This window comes from Aplysia californica, unplaced genomic scaffold, assembly GCF_000002075.1.
Source record: "Aplysia californica isolate F4 #8 unplaced genomic scaffold, AplCal3.0 scaffold00162, whole genome shotgun sequence".
Lineage (NCBI taxonomy): Eukaryota > Metazoa > Mollusca > Gastropoda > Aplysiida > Aplysiidae > Aplysia > Aplysia californica.
The window spans coordinates 1,312,106-1,335,353 of NW_004797432.1; the positions used below are offsets into that span (position 1 = coordinate 1,312,106).

Genomic DNA, 23,248 nt, shown 5'->3' on the forward strand with positions numbered 1-23,248 from the left:
AAAAGTGTCTTTTTGTTTTTGAATTACTTAGAGCTGAGAGTCTTTAGTGTGCGTGTGTGAGCGTGTTTGTGTATCTGTCTCATTCACTCACTCTTTTTCTGTCTGTCTGTCTCTCTTTCAGCCTGTCTCTATATTGTAGGCTAATTATTGTAATTATTTAGTGCTCCTACCGACACATCCTGCCTGTCAAGGTCAACCGCGGCTTAGCGGGATACAACATCCCAGCAGATAGACGGAGATACAAGCTAAAAGATTTTCCCTCCTTGGGAATCGAACCGCCACTTTGCGCATGCAATGGCAAAGAACCTTACCGCTACATCACAGACACCATTTTTCTCTCTCTATCTCTCAGTCTCTCTGTCTGTCTCTGTCTGTCTCTGTCTCTCTGTCTGTCTCTTTCTCTCTCTCTCTCTCTCTCTTTCTCTCTCTCTCTCTCTCTCTCTCTCTCTCTCTCTCTCTCTCTCTCTCTCTCTCTCATACATCCGCATCTCTTAGACTTAGAAAAAAGCGGAGATAAGGTCTTTCATTATTGTGCTGTTATTTTCAAGTCCTGAACATTCTGATGAGAATTGAACCAAGATCGTCCACAACAGAGTCCAGTGGGGTAGCAGCTGTATAACGGTGGTGCGCCCGAGTGAAAGCCCTTACAGTCTGTTGTGATATACATAATATCTGTATATTATATATAGTATTTTCATAATCACCATTAAGATAAGACCTGATAACTACAAACTTTTTATTTTGCTTTTTTTTTTAAAAACATTCTACAAAGCATGTTTCATATGCTGGCTAAAATTTATATCTAAAAGTAGTAGGGTTATTGTGATGTGCCAGGAAAGAAAAGAAGAAGAAAAAAAATCAACAAGGAAAACACTTGGGTGCTGTTTGTTTTGTTTTTTATTATTTTTTAAATTATTATTTTTTTGTCCATCTGGGGGGTTTTTTGTGGGGTTTTTTTTTTTGTTTTGTTTTTTTGGGGGGGCGTGCCACTCATGGTGCATTCCCTGACAGTTAACCCAAGGAGGTGAGGGTGGGTGATTGAAAATGAGAGTCCCAATAAAATCTCATTCACTCATCTTACTGTGTAGGGTTATTTCCCTTTAATGTGGCAGGGTAGATAACCAAATAAATTACGTTTTTAGAGAAAAAAATCTCTAACTTAAGAGGTTGGCCTTAAGTTTTTCACTTAAGGCCAACCCCTCAAAAAAGCATTTGTTCGGCTCAAAACCTCATTTTAATTGTTATGTCCCTTGGGTCCGAGACGGGGAAGATACACTTAGGCCACATTTGTTTGTTCAAAAGTCATAATTCCGGAGTCTGTAATCTTTTTCTTAACAAAAACAGAAAAAATTGGGTCTGACACACTATTATATATATGTTGTAGTTTTTGTACCCCAAATATGAGTACCAACAGATCCAAATTACCAGAGAAAAATGTATTTGAAAATTGATGACATTTTCTTTGTATCAGATGTTTACTTTTTGTTCATAGGATAAAATTCAAGACTTTATAACTGTTCTCCTCAGCGTAATGTAAAAATTTTGGGTCTGTCACATCGTTATATACATGTTGTAGTTCTTGTTTGCTAAATATGAGAACCAATAGATTAAACTTTAGAGAAAAATATGCGTTTGAAGATTGATGCAATTCTCATGTATCAGATGTTTGCTTTGTGTTCACAGGCAAAAGTTAGGACTTAATCATTGTTCTCCTCAGTGCAATGTAAAAAATCTGGGTCTGTCACATCATTATATATTTGTTGTAGTTCTTGTTCGCTAAATATGAGTACCAATAGATTAAAATTACGAGAGAAATATGCGTTTGAAAAACGATGTTTCCTTTTTGTTCATAGGATAGAATTCAGAACTTTATACTGTTCGGTAAGAAAAATTGCCATAAATTTTTATCTAATAAAAATATCACCATTAATTAAACTGTTTTATGACCATTAAGGAAAGGGCTTTCCAAAGGCTGTTATGTAAACTTAAATGGGTATTTAGTGGGTGCTCTGGTGTGGTTTTCTCTTTCTTTCTTGTCAAACATCTCTTGTCTTTATGTCTCCTCCTTCTTTCCTTTGTATGTTACTCTTCAGCAGTAACACCAAAGACCGGGTATACACGGTCTTTGGTAACACTTTCAATCCGCAGCACTTAATTATAACTTAATTGTGTTGAAAGAGCTGTAAAACTCTCACTATAACTAAAAATTCTGTAAACTTTCTGTCTACCCTGTGTCTGTCTTTCTTTCTTGATTTCAGAAACAGTAAGTCTAGATCGAGATCTATTTGTTCCAAAGTGATTCTTGGTGATGCGAATTTTGGTGAAAGAATGACAATGTGTAATTTGAATAAACGTCAAGACAGGACTTGACAAAAACTGATTGATCTGTGGTTGAAAAGTGTCTTTTTGACTTCATTGGCAATGAAGTGCATGTACAGGTATTTTTAGAGTTGAGTTGTGAGTTTCTCTCTCTCTCTCGCAGCATCTTTCAAAATTGTGCAGTTGCTCCAAAAGCAGAGTTCCTGAACATTCTGTTGGGAATCGAACTTATCATGATACCTGTTACTTAGTAGAGCAAGAGGGGAGAAGGAGTGTATAAGTGAGAGAGGGAGAAAATACACCGTTCACAGACAGAAAGAGTAAATGAGAGAGAAAGACAGAGAGAGAGAAAGACAGAGAGAGAGAGAGACAGAGAGAGAGAGAGAGACAGAGAGAGGGAGAGAGACAGAGAGAGAGAGAGAGAGAGAGAGAGAGAGAGAGAGAGAGAGAGAGAGAGAGGGGGAGAGAGAGAGAGAGAGAGCAAGACAAACAGACAGACAGACAAACAGACCAAGAGAGACATAGAGAGAAGTAGATAATGTCATGTACTGATGTCTTTGTCGCCTACATAATTATTAAAGATGTCAGTGCATAATGTTAGTGATCTTCAAGTCAAAAGCGAACTCAAGGGGTTTTTTTGTTTTAAGAAATGTAAACCTTCGCATGCTTCACCAGTCACTGTCAACACAGACATACATTTGATGTGCTGGAGGAAAAAATATCAGATATGTCCGATTTTTAAAAAGTTTTTGAGAATTCAAACTTATATTTTTCAGACTCATACTCGTTACTCGTAGAAAACAACTGTTATTTTGTATAAATATTATATACATATAGGTATATTATATATATATATGTAGAACCTGTTGAACATCATAGTTTGTACTTTTACCCTCATACATTCAACCGCTTTAAATTCATTTAATTTTAGTACTTTGAAAAATCGGTACACAACCCCTAGTTTGACAAACATGTGACATTCTGTTCTTTCATCGAGACCATCTGTAACTCTGTAAATGCATCTAGACGTGCTAGCAAAAATATTTTCAACAAAAAAAAGACAAAGTCAACTCATAAAAATTAAAGTACATTTCAAACATATATTTATTAAAATGGATAGAAGTAATACAAGGTATACTACAGAAAAATAACAATAGCAACATTTATGCAGCATTCACTTGTTCATGAAGTCATTAAAATATTTCAAATCTATACAGTTATTGTAAGAGGCACAAGTCATTGTGAATTGATTTGAACCAGTGAAATAAAGCAAACAGAATCATTTTCAACAAGTCTACAACACCTGCAAACTCAACAAACAGAATTTCAACATCTCAAGTCAAGAGACCATTGACATCCTACAATACAGCAGCTTTGACCTGTTTCAGGTTTGTTTTTAGTAGGTGTCTTTTACACCCCCATCAACACAATTTAGATTATCTAGGAGACGGGTTTTGACCCTGCCCGTCAGGACCAACCCGGATTGAGAAGGATACAAAATCCCAGCAGAAATACCGAGATAATCGATGGAATCTTCTCCCTACTCTGGAATTGAACTTGGGTCTCCTGCGTACAATGGTGAAGCACCCGACCGCTACACCGCAGACGCCAGTTGCTTCAGGGTTGCTTTGGTTTGTGTTTGAAAATGTCCTATTTGATGACAAAAGCGATGAAAATGATGGTGATGGTGATGATGATGATAGTGATAAAGATGAAGATGATGGGGGTGGTGATGATGAAAATGATAACTGAGAGAAAGCCGAGCATGGGTCCGATAACAATTTTGTTCTGTACAATACACTGGGAATAAGCTAGAAAATATTAGGGATGAGATAGAAAATAATAGGGATTATCTACAAAATACTGACGATGAGCTAAAAAATAGTGGGGGATATTTGGAATGAGCTAGAAAATATTAGGGATGAGATAGAAAATAATAGGGATCATCTAGAAAATACTGAGGATGAGCTAAAAAATAGTGGGGAATATTTGGAATGAGCTAGAAAATATTAGGGATGAGCTAGAAATCACTGTGGATGAGCTAGAAAATAATAAGAATAATCTAGAAACTACTGGAGATGAGCTAGAAAAAAATGGGGAACATTCTGGATGAGCTATAGAAAATATTAGGGATGACCAAGAAAATACTGGGGATAAGCTAAATATTATTAGGGATGAGCAAGAAAATAAAAGGGAAAATATTAGGAATGAGCTAAAAAATACTGGGAGTGAGCTAGAAAACACTGGGGATGAGCTAGAAAATTATGAGAATAATCTAGAAAATACTGAGGATAAGCTAGAAAATATTACGAATGAGCGAGAAATTACTGGGGATGAGCTAGACAATATTAGGGATAATCTAGAAAATACTGAGGACGAGATGAAAAATAGTGGGGAATATTCGGAATGGGCTAGAAAATATTAGGGGGGAGCTAGAAAATACTGGGGACGAGCTGAAAAATAATAGGATTGAGCTAGCAATAATATGGAAAATCCAGAAAATACTTGGGAGAGCTAAAAAATGTTAGGGATGAGCTAGAAATAAGAAGAAAAATCTAAAAACTACAGGGGATGGGCTAGAAAATATTATGGATGAGCTAGAAATAATATGGATAATCTAGAAAATACTGGGGATGAGCTACAAAATAATGGGGAATATTCTGGATGAGGTATGAGAAATATTAGAGATGACCTAGAAAATACTGGGGATAAGCTAAAAATTATTAGGGTTGAGCTAGAAAATAATAGTGGTAATCTAGAAAATATTGGCGATGAGCTAAAAAATAGTGGGAAATATTTGGAATGGGCTGGAAAATAGAATAACCTAGAAAATACTGGGGATGAGCTAGAAAATATTAGGAATGAGCTAGCAATAATATGGAAAATCTAGAAAATACTGGGATGAGCTAGTAAAAAAAGGGAAAATATTCTGGATGATCTAGAAAATATAAAGGATGATCTAGAAAATACTGGAGATAAGCTAAGAATTATTAGGGATGAGCTAGAAAATAGTAGGAATAATCTAGAAAATACTAGGGATGAGCTAGAAAATATTACGAATGAGCTAGAAACTACTCAGGATGATCTAGAAAATATTGGGGATGAGCTAGAAATAATAGGGATCATCTAGAAAATACTGGTGATGAGCTAAAAAATAGTGGGGAATATTCTGGATGAGCTAGAAAATATCAGGGAAAAGCTAAAAAATACTGTTGACGAGCTGGAAAATATTAGGGATGACATAGTAAATACTGGGGATGAGCTAGAAAATAATAAAAATAATCTAGAAAATACTGGGGATGAGCAAAGAAAATAATCATCATCATCATCCGGTGCCTTGCCGACTGGCGTGGGCAATCATGGACCTCCACTTTACCCTGTCCTGCGCTGCAGCAATGGTGTCTGTTGTTCTTGCTGCTCCCAAGAAAATAATAGGGATCATATAAAAAATACTGGAGATGAGCTAAAAAACAGTGGGGAATATTCAGGATGAGCTAGACAAGAGGGTTTTTTTCTGATCCACACAGATCCACTCAGTTATCCACATCTCTTTATCTGCTTCATCTTTTGCCAAGTCAAATCTACCAACAGATCCTGTTGATGACCATCTCTGAGTAAGCAGCGCTGATGTCCCCTTCAACATGGTAGCGTCGTGAATGTTCTCCGGACAGATAGTTGAACATTTCTGTCAGGTTCTGACTTTCTCTAAAGACATCTGCCTGAGGAAAGAAAGAAAGAGAGAAAATGATTATGTACGGATTGCAACAACCGGTCATCACGTCGCACATAAAATAACATGTGTAAAATAAAAACTTTTGATTCATTAAGAAGTGATACAGGACTTACAGGCTTCAGATTTCCAAGAACAACAACATTTATAGATCCATGTGACAAGGGCTATAACTCAAGGACAGTACAACTAAAACTGAAAGCCTGACTGGCACAACGTAAAACATTTGTTACCAGATAGTTCAAACTAGAAGTATCTCATTGCTCCGTGGATTAAAAATGGGAACAAAATTCATTCAAAATGTTTCAACAGCTCCCAGATACCATAAGATCTTACTGATGTCATATACAATAAATGGCAACATTATCTTCCAGAATTGTTCCTTGTTGAATGAAAAAAAACATTTGAAGTTCAAGAAAAAATTGTAATCTCTACCAATGAATAAAGTGCTGAATCTACAAGAGACTGGGGTACCTGAGAAATCACAAAGTAGAGTGGAAATTGTCCAAGACAGCCACCCATTATTGAGGAGAAAAGTGATTGTTTTAGACAGGTGATTGTCTTGGACAGGTGTTATTATAATACAGGAAAACACAAAGGGGAAGTGGGAAGTGGCCGTTTGTACAGGTGATTGTCTTAGACAAGTGGCCATTAAGGCAGGTTCAACTATAGTTGTAATTTGAAACCTGCAAATTCACACAAGAAATGTACAGATATTTACCAATGACATTTTTTTGACATTCTCACCTACCACAGTTTTCTTCCCACACACAGGTAGGGGAGCGGTCAGTGAGATACTGACTCCATATTGGCACTGGCTTGACCGGCCTTAGACCACAGGGATTGTCTCTCACATACGGGAGGGAACACTGCTGGGGATGACAAATGACAACCCTCTTCTTTTCTTTCTTTCTCTCAACAAATTCACATCTAGGTAATTTTTCATTTAGCCTATACTATAAATAAATATGAAAATGATAATAATACAAGTAATAATGATAAAGCTAGTGCTAATGATAATACAAAAAATGGAATTAACAGTGCGACTAATAATAATACTACTAATAAAAAATTAATATAGTGTATATTATTATTAGTAGTATTATTTGTCATATAATTAGTATTTGTCTAATGACAATAATATACAGTTTAACACGGATAGGTCGAACACGTACAGAAGACCCAAAAGTATGCATCCGTCGAACTGTGCGCGCAGGCCCGGGTTTTTTTGTTTCTTCTTCTTTATCTTTGTAAGATATCCCTGGAACTACGGATCCCTCAAACTACCGAGGCCGGTCCTGACGAATTCGAACTATCCGTATTATACTGTAATAAAAAAAATAAAAAAAATAATAATAATAAAATTAACATTAGTTTTAGTAAGAGTTTTACGGCACTTGCAACCCAATAAGGTCATATAAGTGCCTAAGATTAGACGTGTTACAAGAGAGTAACAAAATGAAAAAGAAGGAGGGGAGGTAAAGACGATAGATGTTTGATAGGAAAGAAGGTGGCCTGATAGAATAGATAGAATCTGTTGCAAAGAACAGCGCTATCGTATCTCCCTTTTTTCAAACAATGAAAATGTGACATCTTCTTAAGCTCACTCTTCCCGGAACTTCCCCCAATGTGTCCCTTGTGTGACTATGCATATGAGACTGTGGATCATCACCTGTTCCAATGCACAGCCCTAAATGACATCAGAGCTACCCTTCTCCCTCCAAGACCTAACATTGACAACACACTCTAGGGAACTTTACAGCAACTGCAGCAAACCTGCACTTATCACTACATGGCATTGGACAGAAGGGCGAGAGCCCAGCTCTTGCTGGATCGATAACAACAACATAAGCTCACTCTTTTTTATGAACTGTTTTCACGGTAATTAAAAATGGAGAAAAGACAAGAAAGCACTGGGGTCGCGACAAGATTATGAGACCACAGACGTCGGTAATATAAGGAATAATATAGCAACATAGGTATAGAGGGAGATGATAAAGAAAAGTCGACCACTGGACCACTGTGTTGAAGGGCGGCCAGGACAAGAACATTGTGTGAGTGGTCACAGATGAGAAGAGGGACACAACAACTCAACTGGCGTGTCCACACTTCTCTCCTGCATAAAAAAGTGAACAAAAGACTATTTTTTCTTAGAAAGCTAAAGTATTTTAAAGTTGATAAAACATTGATGTCCATGTTCTACCATTCAACCATAGAAAGTATTATCGATTTTTGTATAACAGCATGGGCCGGGAACACAAGACAACAAGATAAAGAAAAATTAAATCAACTAATACGGAAAGCATGTAAAATTTCAACATCTTCATTTCCCTACTTGGATGAATTGTACATAACAGCTTGCACTAAGAAAATTAATTCCATCTTTTTAGACAACAAACATCCCTTGTTCCCTCAAATAAAAACATCAGTCAGAAGTAAAAGACCCATGCTTCTGATCTGTAACAAAGAAAGATACAGAAGGTCATTTTTACCATCATATATCAAAATGCTTCCATCTTAACCATCTATCTTGTTTAGTGTACTTACGACCTTAGAGCATGCATCAAAATAACATTGAGTGTGTATCTAGCTTACGATTATTATTGTTTATGTTGCTGCTCATTTATATTATGTATGTGATTGTAAGCCTACTTGTGTGTGCATGTGCGTGCACGTGTGTACATGTGTGTGTGTGTTTGTGTGTGTGTGTGTGTGTGTGTGTGTGTGTGTGCGCGTGTGCGTGCGTGCGTGTGTGTGTGTGTGTGTGTACTCGTGGTGGAACACCAAACCAATGTGCCAGGATCTGGACAATAAAGATGTATCTTATCTTATCTTATCTTAACATATCAAAGGGACATAAAAAATATGATCTCAATCCTGATTGAAATATTTTATGGATTATATCCCTTCCATCTTTTCCTAATGGCACAAAAAGAAATTTCACTTCCTTACCACGCCTGTTGTGCAAGTTTTCAGAATCACCCTCACCTCCAGTGGCTGGGCAAGCAGGAATTCTGTTTCAAGAAAGAACAAAAATTGCAAAAAGAAGGATGATTTAAAGGACACACACATCGCAGTCACAACTCTCCATTTACACAGCTGCCAACTTTTCAAAACAAGAAACAGACTCTACCCACAAGGTGGGTCAAGATGGTGGGCACTGGCCAAGTAACCCCCCTCCAAACCTTCCATACAATTTTTATGTATTAAATAAATTCAGTCAACAGCTGGCTATGGTAACAGACACAACCACAATCTATCTATAGTCTTTGTTGTCATTATTATTTGCTTTACATTCACACACAAATTAAAAGCATTTCATACACACACATACAGTTCATACACACACACACACACACACACACACACACACACACACACACACACACACACACACACTATGATTAAGTACACACATACACAAACACACACTAAACAAGAACAAGACCATGGTTTACTTTGGAATGTTCAAGTCAGAAAAAGTTGATGTTTTACTTAGAAAGCTTCTCTCCATAGCAACAGCCAGTTGCTCCACCGGTGTGAGGGACCAGTTTTGGTGCTCTTTCAAGCCACTTTCAGCACAGGTAGAAAGTACAGATGGAAACAGCTGGGGACAGAGAATGCAATTTCTTCACATCAGGAATAATCAAAAGTATGCTCCTTATTTTATCAGTTTTATAGAGACATCCATCTGAAGTCAACTTTCTCAATGAACCTTAAAAGGCATGATTCTATTTCAAATAGTATTTCCAGTATAGAATTGTATGTTTCACCAACTACAGTCAAACCTGTGTAAGACGGCCACACATTGTCAAGGAGAAAAGTGGCCGTTTAAGACAGGTGGCCATCTTAGGCAGGACTGATCAAGATAAAGAAAACAAACCATTCCCATCTGAGGCCCCAATTGAAAGTAGCCCCATTGTTGTTGTCTTTGTTGGTGTTGTTGGTTTGTATTTCGTTTGTAATTTTTATTTTGTCGCTGATTTTGCACAAGGGTGACAATAAAATGAAATGTATCAGACAAGGAAGACCGAGTGCCATGTTAAAACAGACACATGGGTCGCCACCACTCGGAGAACGAGGGACGCTTCTGTAACAAGTTCATGTTGACGTCCTTTGTTACATGTACTTTGTTACAGACTGGGCCGGGTAAACAGTGACCACTCATCTCACTTACGATTTGTGTATGAGTTCTGGGCGGGGCTTATGGGTTATGAGGGATCACACGCTTACCTCACCAGCAGCTGTAAATTGGTAGCTATTGGTCAACAGTGGGAGCGGCCTACGCAACATGATCGGTTGGAGGGACTACCTAACAACAACGACAGGTGATTGAATTATGACGGCTCGCCCACAACGCCAGGGGCCAATGCACAATTTATGACAAAACCTATTGGAGTCACTAAGGTGACCGTCTAAGACAGGTATTATTGCTTAGTATGATAGGGGTTGTGTGTTAAAATAAGGTGGCCGCGGCCGCGTTAGACAGGTGCCCGTTTTATACAGTTAAATTATATAGAAAAAACGCAAGGGGGGAAATGGAAAGTGGCCGTTTGTACAGGTGACCGTCTTATAGAGGTGACCGTCAGGGCAGGTTTGACTGTATATCAATCTATTATTACAGCAAAAACATGTAAATAAACAAACACCAACAATGTGGCAATGACAGGAAGACAGGTTTTCAAAGAGCCTTGTTCACCCTGATAGATCACACCTATAACATCTTATTCGTAGACAGTTTAGAACGTCCCTCGCCATTGGCATAACAGCTCACAAAATAGCTCTCTGTAGGCCTACTTTGTCATTCGTAGTGATGAGACTTCAGCCTGATATCTGGTTCAAAGAGGTTGCTTCAACAGAAGAAAAAAAATCCGAGATATTATTTTATTTTGGTTTACCGCCATATGATTATCGGATGAACCGTGTTTGGTTTCAGCAGACTCCACTGTAGTTTGTTTTCTTTTCCGCCTTAGATGTCTCGCTTAGGCTATGTACCAATGGTAACTGCAGGGGATATAACCAATATAATATAGTCATCAAATCAACAGTTTGATAAGAAAAAGAAGTAGATCTAGACTCCAATACAAACAAACAACAACAATAATAATAATAATAATCAATAGCATTTATACCGCGCATTTTCATTTTCTAAAAAATGCTCAATGCGCATTAGCCTAGAACGAAACAGACATCTTTACTGAATTTCAACAATAGCTTATTTAACCTCAGAAAAATTAACTTACTTTGAGAAATTCTGAAGCCAATTAACAAAGCATGCTCACTTATGACTTAAACAACTTGAAACTCAGCTTGGAGCAAGATTTATTGTACAGGTTACAATTTAGCCATATATGTTCTGTGAAATGAGCCGCCACAAGCCATAGAATACATAGATGATAGGCCTGCGACCTAGATCTACATGAACATAATTAGGGCCAGCTGGACAGTAGGCCTACTTTAATTCTAAAAGCAGAAGTCTGGGAAATTAAAACATGATGCCTTGTCTTGGCAACGTTGTTGCCATAGAAACTAGATATTGATCTAAATCTATAGATAGATCTAAAAGACAACACCGCTACCTTACAAAAATTAATAAAGTCTATATTCTGCTCAGTACCTAGGCCTAGAAATAGAATCTAGATCTAGACTAGGCTAGATCTAGAATCTAGATCTAGATTCTAGAATCTAGATCTAAATCTAGATTAGATCTAGATATCTATATCTAGATTTCTTCTAGATCTAGTTTTGAAAAATTTGACATGAAGAATTTTGAGTTTCACAAAATGTCAAGGTTTTTTGAATAGTCTCTAGAATCTAGATCTAGATCTAGATCTAATCTAGACTAGATATCTAATATCATGAATCTAAATCTAGATCTAGATAAATCTATATCTATATCTAGATTCTAGATCTATTTTGACAGAGGAGATAGAGCAATTGGTTTTTGATGTCATGGTCTTAGTAACTGAAACTGAAAAGGACCCAAAATGTTAGACAGAACTTTGTAATTCTGAGTTAATCGCAGTCAACGACACAACAAAGTGTGAAAAATGAGAACATGTGTAGGCCTCTATAGCAAAATAGATTCAGCTTCACAATGCTATAAAAATCAACAACCACAAGTGCACGACATGAGGCACCAGTCTATTTACAACCAAAACAAAACGGTGTTGACCATGGACCATAGCGTAAACAATTTTATTTTAGTTGATTATAGAGTCTAGAATCTAGATCTAGATCCTAGACTAGATCTAGATCTAGTCTAGGGTAGCCTTGGCTTAAACTAGACTAGATCTAGATTTAGATCTAGATCTATATGATATAATCTATCTAGATTTTAGAATCAACATTAGATCTAGATATATCTAGATCTAGATCTAGATCTAGATTCTAGATATAGAATCTAAATCGGAAGGCCGGAAGGACTTCCGTAACGAGCGATCACCCCATCAAACACAATAAAGAAGAGGCCTAACCCTAAACCTACCCCTAGATCTACCCCTTACCCTAGATCTACCCCTAGCCATCAATTCTGCTCTGTCTCATAGGCCTAGATCTAGATCTAGTGGTTGCTCGTTACGAAAGTCCTTCCTCTAGGTCTAGAATCTAGATCTAATCTAGATTCTAGATCTAGTTCTAGATCTACTTCTCCGATCCGTCAGCAGTTACCCGGCATTGAACGTCGAAGCTTCTTCCTTTGATGTGTAAATCATCTAGATTTTAGATCTAATGATGTTTGGCATATTCCAGATCGGATTCTTCCCTAAGACAGTCTTTAGTACAGTCATACCAGAATGTGGACTCAGCTTATAGCAAACTGTCAACATCAACAATGGATTTAAATGGCAGCGCGTCATCGAACTTTGAAAATGGGTTGGTTAAGCCTAGATCTACTTCGAAACCAAAGAATTAGACTAGATCTAGATATAGATCTAGATCTATACAATTTGTAATTTCGTCTAGACGGCGACGTTCCCCTTAAATTCATGAAGCTATAGCGCTTGGAGGTTGAAATAATTTCAATTACGAAAATATAAATTGAAAAGAAGAAAAGCGAATAATAAAAAAGTGACAAACAAGGGACATAACAATGCAAATTCTGAAAAGAAAAAAAGCGAATATTAGAAAGCGAAAAATAAGGGACATAACAATGAAATTAAAAAAATTGTAATCTGCTAATTACTGCCCTTTACGGGACTAGCTTCGTCATCGTTCTTTGTCTACGCACCTACGTCATTATTCAATGAGTACACATATATCATGAACGTCATAGTTATTTGTGTAAATACTACGTCATCATTGAATGAGTACACATATACGTCAGCGTTTTTTGTGTATATACTACGTCATTGATGATTGTGTACACACACAATCTTATTAAGACACATCCGGTTCACTTTGATACAAAAGCTGGATTTGGTTGTATCGTTTCGCTAAAAGCACGTGGGTTAGCAGAGCAGTAATTATCAGGCCTAAAATATTATTTTAGAAAAAGAATGACTTGTAAACTTGTTTTGCATTGGGAATTACCTTCTCCTGTCTGTATAACGTAATATGTTTTTTAAATGGATTATTATTATTTTTTCGTGCGTATTTCCGACACAAGCAAAGATGTTACACTAATGTTAGTACTTCATTTCGCGGAAGTGGTGTCACCCACGTGTAAACGGAAGTGATGCCACCCACTCTGAGACACAGACTCAAGGACGTGAAAAGCGCGGATCAACAGACGAATTAGTAGCCTACTTTTCGAGACAGAATGGTGTTTAAAAAAAAATAAAATGCTAGAGCTAGTGGGAAGCAAGATGGGGGTTCAAGGATTGTACATGTAAATTGGGGCACGCCGGCAATGCCAATAAGAAGAGTAAGAAAGTACCCATCATGTCTGACACGTAGAACGTCACGCTGGGAACTATTGTATTAGGCTATAATCTTTGGGTTTGCGTTAAAGGAAAGATAACCCTGAAAATTCACCCCTTCAGTATTTTTCACGGTTATCTCTCTTTGACCATATTTTGAGTATTATTTCAGTCTAATCAGACATAATTTTTCTCCCGCACAATTGTTTTGATGTGCTAGATGGATAGAGCTCATTTTTCTGAGAAATTTGATACCAAAATCACCAATGTTACTTCACTTTTTAGCCAGTTACAGATGTTCAAAGTTCGGTAATATTTGTTGGGCATTCCTAGAGGCTAGAGCTAGATCTAGTCAGTCTTACATCTGTAATCTAGACCTAGAAGAGTCTAGATCTAAGAATCTCTAGATCAAGATCTAGAATCTAGCGTCTAGATCTAATCCTATTTTTACTTGACTAGTGAAAATAATCCAGGCTGAGTTTGGTACCCCAGTGACTAGGCACCTGCTGATCCAGAACAAGATGTTTGTGAAGATCCAGGAAGGAGCCATGTTCATGTTGGTGACCAGTGTAAAATAGAAAGGACCTTTTGGCCGTTTTACAAGCTTCATACATCGCACGTAGGCACTCCTGCCTTGCGCTCTCGTTTACTTTACACTGGACTCTAGATATCTGGATCTAGAGATGTAAGTCACACTAAGTGCCCCTGTAGTAACGTGTATCTTATACTAATAATTTAGATCTAGATCTAGACAAGATCTAGAATCTAGATATCTAAATATCTAGATCTAGATCTAAACTGAATTAAAATTATATCTCATCTAATCTAGATCTAGAGTCTAGATCCAGAGAAATATAGACCTAGATTCTAGATCTAGACTAAATATTTGTGGTCTAGCCTGGAGGTTACTATTATTACTAGGTTACGTTTTCTCCTCTCATTCAATACATGTAGATCTAGGTCCCACGTTCGACAATGTAAAGAATGGGAATTTTATCCAATAGGGCCTACGTTGACGCCCTTCAGCTCAACTAGGACTAGATATCTCTAGATCTAGACTAGAATCTAGATCTAGATCTACATGTAAACAGTGCACTTATGAGACTTGTTTGTGTGGCAAGTGACATAAAACTTTTACTAAACACAAACAATCACCAAAAAAAGATAGCCCACAAATAAATGATAGCCTAGATCTATAGATATTGTTATTAATATTAATAAATAATAACTAATAAATCAACGAAATGGGAGCGAGCAGCCGTAGCGAGAAAGCATCGTTTACTAATGTTTACCTTTGACCGGTCCACTTTGGCTCTGTTTGTCCCCAGATTAACCTTTCTGGCTTATCTTTGGCGGGTTTTCAAAACGTAGTGTTGCGATCTTGGAGTAACTATATACGGAGAGGCCCTAACGTTGCGTCGCCCGCTCAACAGTTCCAACCAAGTTGAAGCCGAAAGGGCGGAGCTTATCGGGCCTGCCGCCATCTTTGTAAGTTCAAAACAATACAGCGTACGCTGCGTAATCTCCTTTCAAAACAAGCTGCTCGGACTCCATTTTCTCTCGAAATTTCTTTGTCAATGTTAATTACAGCATTATAAGCACCCACGCACAGTTGTAATATAATAAGGAAGTTAATAAATCTTACTTGCATCAAATTACCAGCTCACTCAGTCGAACATTTAGTAATACATGTACTATGTATACACATTGTGACGGTAAGATAATTTTTAAAACTTGTTTTAGAGGAGAAATTTAGATAATAAGGATCAAAACAAAAATATAAACGGGATAACAAAATTTGCAGACTTTTCGTTCATAGAACTTCATCAGTGCAAAATAATGTCATTACTGACATTATTTTTACTAAAACGTAGACTTCTTGACTTAAACATACAACAATATATATATATATATATAAAACAAAATTGAAAATGATTACACAAAATATGGTAGTGAGGGTGGGATGGGATGGGCGAAGAAAGAGGAAGGAGAGGGCAAGGAAGGAGAGGGCAAGGAAGGAGAGGGCAAGGCAGATAAGAGTGAAGTATGATGGTGGAAATTAACCCCCCCCCGAAAAAAAAGAAGAAAAAAAAAGAAGAAAACAGCCCCCCCCCCCAAATAAAACGAGGAGGGAAGGGCACCTTTAAAACACCCAGACACTTTATCTAAATTTTACAAAAGACTGTTAAGTGTATTGAAAAATTAATACAAAATTTGAAATGATAGGCTTATAATAAGAAGAATTTCAAGACAGATTGCACTAATTTGTGACATTTCTCTTTTGACAATGTCACCCCCCCTGCACAGACAGACTACACATGACATCGAAAATGTTATTCACACACCAAACGCACTTCAATGACATTCTTTGAAGGCACTGTCAAACCTCCGACGAGACTTCAAAAACAGCAAGGAAGTTACATTTGACACACTGGAGTCAACTAAGGTTTCACATTTTCAAATGCTTTGTCAACCGTAACAACACAAAACCAGCCATTTAAGCAACAGTTTTCTCATAGTCAATTGACAAGTATGCCAGACTAGATCTAGACACAAACGTGCAATCTTTTTTCGTTCTGTTTTTACTGTGCATGTGAGATGCATTTACGGCTAAATCAGAAGGCACTTCGCCATCAAGTTCAGTGCCATTGCTGGAGACTGATATTTTTAAAAACATTTTTCGTAGGCCTTATAAGTGTTTTACGGCACTCGCGACTGCATAAGTCATATGAGTGCGAGGTACACATTAAACATTTTAAGTTGGTAGGAAATTTTGAATTTTGGGCGGGTGGCGACCGAAGCCTACTCTTATCGATTTAGACCACTAAAGGACCTTTAATTTGCGCAACTTGCATACGCAACCTCTGTCGAGCCTCCGAGATTTTTTCACCCTTGTCCGAGAAGGCTAGGGGTAGATCTTTCCTACCAGAAGATCAGGGGTGTGGCTGAAAGACAGAAGTAAGAAGGAGCCAAGGAGTAGCAGTAGAAAGGCTGCAGAAAGAGTGCGAAGCCCTGAGGAGGTAGGGGCAGAAAGTGGAGACGATAGCAGACGAAAGAGAAAGTAGAATTTTAGAGAATAACATTTTTCCGTCACTTCTCGGATCGAACCCGGGACCTTTGAATGAGAGGCCCACCGGACCCGAACGCTACGCAAACTGCCGTTCGGTTGACAGTAAGTTTACAACTGAGAGAACTGAGCTGATCTCACAAACATGGCCGACAGTCGTCTGAAGCGGCTTCACGTTACGCGACTCGCGGCCTCTCCTAATAATAGTTACTCCAAGGTTGCGATGGACTTGGCTACAGCTTGCACAGGCTGTGTTTTGCTTTCTCTCTCCTCTTGGAGTTGAAATACCAGTGTACCATTTCAATAGGTGGCTGTTATTCTGCCTTGTATTATAAACTATACAAACTGGCTTCTTGGCTGATGAAAAAAAAAAGCTAAAGTAACTAGGTAGATATTCTACTGGAAAATGAATAAGTTTGAGAGAGTGGAAAGGGTGGAAGGGGGGGGGGGGGCAGAGGGATATCGTGAAATTACATATGTATAATAATTTGTCCCAGTTTGAAACGCTGTTTGGTAAGATTGAAGAATACCGGACCAGCGGACTGACTTTGCCTGTGTCTCAACCGTAGGAATTTATGATTTTCCCGTTTTTAATATCTATCAATAGAGAATCTTGGACAGGTAGATCTATTCATTAAAATTTTGTCCGGGGGGGGGGGGGGGGGATACCCCCCTGGACCCCCCGTCCCCCCTCCTCCACCCCAACCACCCGCCCCACTTTCTCGCGCAATAATGTACGAGTGGTCCGGTATTCTTCAATCTTCCCCGCTGTTTAACAGTTTTTATAATTTTCTCTTTAAGGCATATATTATAGCTCAACACAGAGATTCTCTACCTGTTGATAGAGAGAAAAGTAATAATGTCCGTGGCCTGGCTGTTACATTTCTTTTGTAAAGATAACACGATTGTAAAGGTGTAATGCGTGTGCGATAGGCTACCATTGCAGTTTGAAATTGATACACATACAAAAAAAAAAAAAAAGACAGGGAGCTGTTGACCTTTGAACTTTTGTAGTTCGAAGTTCGAGTTTGTAAACAAAAATAAATAGGCTTCAATTGGACATAGACGGTAAAAACTGGACACAGATAACGTTAAAAGAGGTGATAATGCGTCAATAAGAGCAACAAATGGAACTTGCTAAAAGTTATCTCTATACCTGAAACGTTATTTAATGTTCTATTAAGTTTCAAGTGGCTGTGCTGTAAGGAGTAGGAGTTTGACCTCTTGTACTGGCTTCCTACGCCTAGATCTACAGCCTTTTCATTGGTTTCGTTGTTTAGAAATTGCCAACAATTCAACAAGTCCATTTTTTCGGCAGAGGTGACAGAAGTAGAAGTCAGTGTCAGAAGCTTCGTTCGTTTATTTTATTCAGGCACAGTCAGGTAACTCGGAGTAGCAGAGTAGTGTGACTATCATTACCACCACTGTCTAAACGCTCAGCCACCGCCCAGGTAATTTATCTCGTCCTTTAGAACTAGATCTCTAGACCTAGATCCGCCTTGCATTACCAGTTCAACTTCAACTTCAGTTAGAATTACACTACTATTAGATCTAGGTTTCTTTACAATATTTATTTAATATATAGATCTAGAATCTAGATCTAGATCTATAATGTAAGTTATAAAATAGTAGATTTTAGTAGCAGACAACACTACAGACTACTGCAGTGGAAACTGAAAGTTAACCCGCCCAAGTCAAGACTCAAGCTGCATTCTGTCGTTGCTATTGCGAGTAGGAGTGTTATAGGGCGGAGGCCTGTAGATTGTGAAGGTAAACCATTCGTAGGTAGGCATTAGAGTTGACAGTTTTGGCATTTGTTGTGTGACAACTAGATCTAGATTAGATTTAAGCCCTGGCTGATCAACAAAGTCGACAGAGAGGAACCTACGAAAATCTACATGTATGTATGCATTGTTATGTGTGTAACATCTATCTATATATAATGTGAATCGCTTAGAGAGCTTGCTGTTGACGGTGTTAAATGCGCTATATAAATGGTATATATCATTTATTATTATGCATCACCTCTACTACATCGCTTGATGATGAGATCAACTTCAGGATAGGAAAAGCAGCAAGAACTTTTGGAAGGCTGACAAAATGAGCATGGGCAAACAAAAGATTAACCATCAAAACAAAGATCAAGATTTACGAAGCATGTGTCCTCAGCCCACTCCACTCCTTTGTGGATCTGAAACATGGACCTTGTACAGCAGGCAAGAAAAGCTCCACGACATTTTCCATCTCAGATGCTGCCTCAAGATCTTAAGCTTTTCGTGGTGTGACAAGGTCACCAGTGTTGAAGTGATGGCACAGGCAAACCTCCAGACATGACAACTATCTTGTGTTTAAGAAGATTGAGATGGCTGGGCTATATCAAGAGAATGGACGACAACCAGATTCCGAAGCAATTTCTCTATGGAGAACTTGCCCAGGGAAAGAGACCAAGAGGAAGGCCAAAATTTAGGTACAAAGACGCACCTGCAAAACAGCTTAGACTAAGTCTAAGTTTGGAGTAGATGTCAGCATATATCTGGGAAAAAATAGCTGAGGACAGGAAAACATGGAGGAATAGGATAAAGGAAAGAATGAACTATATTTGAGAGCAGCCTCAGAAACAACCAGGCTGAGAGCATCAACAACAAAAGGAAAGCAGTGGAAATTCAGAGCTTCGATCCACGTCACTGACATGCAAGCACTGCGACAGAGTCTGCGCTTCTAACATAGGAAGAATTACCCATGAAAGAAGTTGCATGAACACAATATAGTTTTTTTATATGCCTCTCTGATTAACTTGTTTATTTTTATGATGTGCTGTTTTCTTGAATGCTTTGGCCTACACTTTGCAGCCTCGACCTAAAATCCAAGAGCACAACATAGATTAAGAGCTGTCTTCTACTGTGTCTATGTTTTCAGTTAGGGTGTGATTAATTTATATTATACATACTACAAAACTGGTATAGGATTTCTATCACCCAATAAAAAAAAGAAGGGTTTACCACTCTTACACTCTTTATAACTTATAATTTTCTAGTCTTTATGGTTTTAGCTTAGTCTTGTTAAAGCTGTTGTTTTTTGTTGACTTGTAGCTGTTTTTATTTTTCAAGGAAGTTCAAGTTCAAGGCTCTGCTCAGTCCGATGTTGTGTCCTCAGAAAAGCCTTTTACGCAAATTTTCTCATTTAGCTTAGTTGTATAGAAAGGAGATGGATGATAAATTCGGAGGTTCTATCTCTTAAATGATTAATAACCTTTTATGGAGTTGCAAGGGTCAATATATAATTGACCCTTCTAGCGCCAGCCACATTTGTGCACTCCCTAACCCCAGTCCCAGCCAATACAGCAGTATTTCAGAAAAAGATACATCATGCATTCTAAAAAGTTATGTAAGTATCTTTGTGATGAGGTTTGGATAATAACATAAAACAATGTTTAAAGGTAAATGAACTAATATTATGAAAATTAAAGTTTAGTTAGGTTACCTAATTTCGAATGCGCAAATTCGGTACCGCCCGAAACTTACACTGTTTGCTCTTGGGACGGTGGGAGGTACAAGCGCTGCTGAAAATATACTCGCATGGGAATGGAAGGGTTAACCTCTACAATTTCACACTTTTTTTCAGGATTTGACTTGTTGTATGAGGTGTTTCTGTCACTAGGAAAAGGCGCATCCCTACAGGAAAGATGTGTGCCTCTCTTTTGTCATTCGAGACCATCCTCTCAGTCCTGGTCTTGTTAGCAGCACTTTTTGTTCTACAATACATCTACAGAGGATTCAAAATTTCTGGTTTCTCGGACCGCTATGTTCTGGTCACAGGCTGTGACACAGGTTTGTTTCAACTTTAAAAAAAAATCTGTTGTTTTTTTTTGCTGTCAGATTTGGTCTTCTTTATTAAAAAAGTGTAAACATTTTTTTGTTGTTGTCCTGTGCCCCTTTTTCAAGGTGACATGTTGACAATGATCTTATTCGTATCAGACAATCAGTGGCTATGAGAAAGCAAGTAAGCACACTGGTATTTTAACTCCAAGAGGAAATAGAGAGAAGGTTTTGAACATTATCATTAAAATGCTTAGATCTAATTGCTCGTAAATTTACATGTTCTTTTAGTTCTCCACACTTGAGTTGTCCCCTTTTCCACTCTATTCACATAAAGAAATCAAGATTTTGAAGCTGCGGTCCGAAACTGTTTAAGACGGCCACCCAGTGTTAAGGAGAAAGGTGACTGTCTCGTGCAGTGACATTATAATGAGAAAACCCCCCAAAAAACACAAGGGAGGAAACGGGAAAAGGCCAATTGTACAGGTGATTGTTTTATATGGGTGGCCGTTAGAGCAGGTTTGACTGCACAGTGGAACTTGGATTCAACGTGCACGGATTGAACAAGAACTCGGATTCAACAAGATGAGATAGATTCCCTGTTTTTTTCTCTACTTTAAAATCAATAAAAATAACTCGGATTCAACGAGCACTTAAATCAGCGAGCTCGGATTCAACAAGGTCTTCCAGAGTGAACAGCCCCGCAGACGTAGCTTTGTTCATTTTTCTCCCAGAACGAACTTTATCTATTCCTGGAAACCATGATCCATTGCACCTGCATCGTGAACCATTATTCACTTAGCCGATTGCATGCGACCAATTAGCAGCTTTTTTTCATACCAACACATGCGTTGTTGCCACGTGCATGTGTGTCTACTCTGGCATGTGTCGGGGTCGGATGGGCGGCCTGCACATGTGTGGCTGTGTATGCGTGTCGGGGAAGGGGGGAAGCGGGGCACTAGCGGTCCGGGCGTTGAACGTTGCAGATACAAACGCGTCACAGTCTTTTTTTCCCATCGGCAATTGATCATTATTACATTGATAAGCTAGTCTTGACGTAGATCTACGTAATGAATTGTGCGCTGGTCTATGGAATCAAAAGTTATTGTATGCTAGGCTCTACACAGCAACACAACTTTTTGGTTAACAATCGAGATGACACTGGCGTGTGCCATCTGAACGAATCGGTCTTTTTTTTTTTACACAGCTCATAATATGCTGGCGTTTCAGGCACTACTTGTGACTTCTCATTATACATTACTTGTCCAGTGCCTGTAATCATCTACACAAAACCTCGTGTTTGCTATAAGGAACACTCGGATTCAACGAGATTTTAGGTCAGACCCGGCGATCTCGTTGAATCCGAGTTCCACTGTATTTGTCACACACCTGACCAAATTATAAAGGTAAGCCACCTCCTCCCCCAACCCCCCCCCCCCCCAATAAACCGCTTGGGAGCCACTTGTTTTGCTTCAAACTGTTCAATAAGTAAAAGTTTTGCACAGACAGTAAAGGGACTGTCGATATTGGGTTCTTTTTTGTCTTTTTAAAGTCCCGTATGTGAGGCACCGTAGTATAATCAGGCGCTCGCCAATATAAGAAAATGGAAGAAACTGGCTTTTCCTCCAGTTTGGAAATAATTATCGAATAAAAAATAAAAAATTAAATACCTTTCATGTCCATTTAAAAACACACTTCTGTGTGGATTTTACTGAAAAACGATGATTAAAGGCACATGCCCTGTAAAGTTTCAGTTTCTAAGGAACCTCAAGCTATGGAAGTCACCAAACTTTGGCAGCCATTTTGTTGCAAACTTTACCTCTGAAACCAGGCAACACCCACCTCCTTTAATCGCAAATATCATGACTTTTATCTAACATATTATATTTGTGAAAGTTTGTCACTTTCGCGCCTAAAACTTCCGAACCACTCAACTTTCGAATTTGACAAAATTAATAGTGGTTCAGAATCATTTAAAGGGCGCAGTTTTATTGAGGAATCAGAAGTCACTGTAGTTTAATTTTCAGTTTTTCATTAGTTTCGTTTAAATCTATTCTTGGGAAAGTCGGTTTTCTAAGATGCCATTGTAAACAAGTGAGGTTTCCGTTCACTAGCTGTTCGCACTACTGATTCCATGCCTTTGAAATTCTAGAGAGTTCAACCATGAAAGTGGAATAGAGAATCAGTCTATACATCTCTATATCCAAACTTTTTTATTTTTTGCATTGCTCAGGATTTATTACTTCATTCCAGTAGAGTGTAAATATAGTAGGCCAATGACTTTCAGTTGATGTGAATGCACCTTTCATTCCTTTCATCGAAAGGGTGCCCAGCTAGCTCAACATAAATAAACAAACTTTAAAATGATACCAATAAATCCATATGCCCAAAATTGACAATTGCCTGATTCTACTGCATCACGACATATATGTAAAATAATGTAAAAGCAAAGTAACCC

General features: G+C 38.1%; 1 protein-coding gene and 1 long non-coding RNA gene across 9 annotated transcripts in view; one reads left to right on the top strand and one right to left on the bottom strand.

The window, feature by feature from the left end:
• Window positions 1-5,765: 5,765 nt before the first annotated feature.
• On the bottom strand, window positions 5,766-13,113 carry LOC106011688. Its single transcript, XR_001184815.2, has 5 exons — window positions 12,719-13,113; window positions 9,545-9,656; window positions 9,002-9,063; window positions 6,801-6,921; window positions 5,766-6,038 (listed from the first exon to the last, which is right to left on the bottom strand). It is a non-coding gene; the product is annotated as an uncharacterized LOC106011688 (long non-coding RNA).
• Window positions 13,114-14,570: 1,457 nt separating this feature from the next.
• The window catches only part of LOC101850716 (retinol dehydrogenase 7), a 17,754-nt gene continuing 9,076 nt past the window's right edge, over window positions 14,571-23,248 (top strand). Inside the window, exons 1-2 of one of the 8 annotated variants that reach the window (XM_013082185.2) lie at window positions 14,571-14,593; window positions 20,597-20,802. In XM_013082185.2, the coding sequence (XP_012937639.1) occupies window positions 20,658-20,802 (145 nt within the window). In that variant the 5' untranslated portion in view covers window positions 14,571-14,593; window positions 20,597-20,657. The other 7 variants (XM_005097722.3, XM_005097719.3, XM_013082184.2 and 4 more) reach the window with 7 other exon arrangements.